Source organism: Notolepis coatsorum, assembly GCF_963971535.1.
Source record: "Notolepis coatsorum genome assembly, chromosome: 6".
In the NCBI taxonomy this organism is placed as follows: domain Eukaryota; kingdom Metazoa; phylum Chordata; class Actinopteri; order Aulopiformes; family Paralepididae; genus Notolepis; species Notolepis coatsorum.
This window is the reverse complement of record NC_140170.1, coordinates 17,009,793-17,011,620: the sequence shown is the minus strand read 5'-3', so window position 1 is coordinate 17,011,620 and position 1,828 is coordinate 17,009,793. Positions and strand designations below refer to the sequence as shown.

The 1,828-nt window shown below is 55.5% G+C and overlaps 1 protein-coding gene across 1 annotated transcript in view; it reads right to left on the bottom strand.

Moving 5' to 3' along the window:
• Positions 1-844: 844 nt before the first annotated feature.
• The window catches only part of LOC311229397 (caveolin-2-like), a gene marked incomplete at both ends in the record, with an annotated part of 12,852 nt that continues 11,868 nt past the window's right edge, over positions 845-1,828 (bottom strand). Inside the window, one exon of the mRNA XM_084315481.1 lies at positions 845-995. Within this exon, the coding sequence (XP_084171607.1) occupies positions 845-995 (151 nt within the window). The remainder of the gene's footprint in view (positions 996-1,828) is intronic.

Below are 1,828 nucleotides of genomic sequence, written 5' to 3'. Positions count from 1 at the left end.
GACTTGAGACATTGAGAAAGAAAAGAAAAAAAGGAAAAAAAAGAAAAAACAACAGTGCTTCAGTGTCCTCTCCTTCCCAGCCCTCGTCCATCTTCCCCCCAGCCCCCCGCTCCCCCCCTCACCCTCCAGCCCCCACTCCCCCCCTCACCCTCACCCTCCAGCCCCCGCTCCCCCCCTCACCCTCCAGCCCCCCCCCTCCCCCCTCACCCTCCAGCCTCCCACTCCCCCCCTCACCTTCACCCTCCAGCCTCCCACTCCCCCCTCACCTTCACCCTCCAGCCCCCCCATCCCCCCCTCACCTTCACCCTCCAGCCCCCCCATCCCCCCCTCACCCTCCAGCCTCCCACTCCCCCCCTCACCTTCACCCTCCAGCCTCCCACTCCCCCCCTCACCTTCACCCTCCAGCCCCCCCATCCCCCCCTCACCTTCACCCTCCAGCCCCCCATCCCCCCCTCACCTTCACCCTCCAGCCCCCCCATCCCCCCCTCACCCTCCAGCACCCGCTCCCCCCCTCACCCCTCCCGCTCCCCCCCTCACCCTCCAGCCCCCCGCTCCCCCCTCACCCTCCAGCCCCCCGCTCCCCCCCTCACCCCTCCCGCTCCCCCCCTCACCCTCCAGCCCCCGCTCCCCCCTCACCCTCACCCTCCAGCCCCCCGCTCCCCCCCTCACCCCTCCCGCTCCCCCCCTCAGCCTCCAGCCCCCCGCTCCCCCTCACCCTCCAGCCCCCCGCTCCCCCCCTCACCCCCCCTCACCCCCCAGCCCCCGCTCCCCCCCTCACCCCCCGCTCCCCCCCTCCCCCCCCCCCCCCCCTCACCCCCCCAGGTCCACACACACAGTCCCCCCCTCAGTCCCGTGCCAGGCGCACGCTGATGCCCGCGCAGCACCGCCCCGCGCTCTGGAAGAGGGGCCCCACCACGATGTCCAGCACGCTGCCCCACACCGTGCGCACCCAGTGCATGTTGATGAGGCACAGCTGCACGCAGGGCATGATCAACCTGGGGGGGGGGGGGGCAGAGGGGGGGCACAACAGGATCAGTTAGTTACAGTGTAGTAGTATAGCAGTTTAGCAGTATAACAGTATAGCAGTTTAGCAGTATAGTATCTGCTAAATCCTATAGAAGAAAGGTAACATTCGTCATTGTGATGATCTGCTAAATCTTATAGAAGAAAGGTAACATTCGTCATTGTGATGATCTGCTAAATCTTATAGAATAAAGGTAACATTCGTCATTGTGATGATCTGCTAAATCCTATAGAAGAAAGGTAACATTCGTCATTGTGATGATCTGCTAAATCTTATAGAAGAAAGGTAACATTCGTCATTGTGATGATCTGCTAAATCCTATAGAAGAAAGGTAACATTCGTCATTGTGATGATCTGCTAAATCTTATAGAAGAAAGGTAACATTCGTCATTGTGATGATCTGCTAAATCCTATAGAAGAAAGGTAACATTCGTCATTGTGATGATCTGCTAAATCTTATAGAAGAAAGGTAACATTCGTCATTGTGATGATCTGCTAAATCTTATAGAATAAAGGTAACATTCGTCATTGTGATGATCTGCTAAATCCTATAGAAGAAAGGTAACATTCGTCATTGTGATGATCTGCTAAATCTTATAGAAGAAAGGTAACATTCGTCATTGTGATGATCTGCTAAATCCTATAGAAGAAAGGTAACATTCGTCATTGTGATGATCTGCTAAATCTTATAGAAGAAAGGTAACATTCGTCATTGTGATGATCTGCTAAATCCTATAGAAGAAAGGTAACATTCGTCATTGTGATGATCTGCTAAATCTTATAGAAGAAAGGTAACATTCGTCA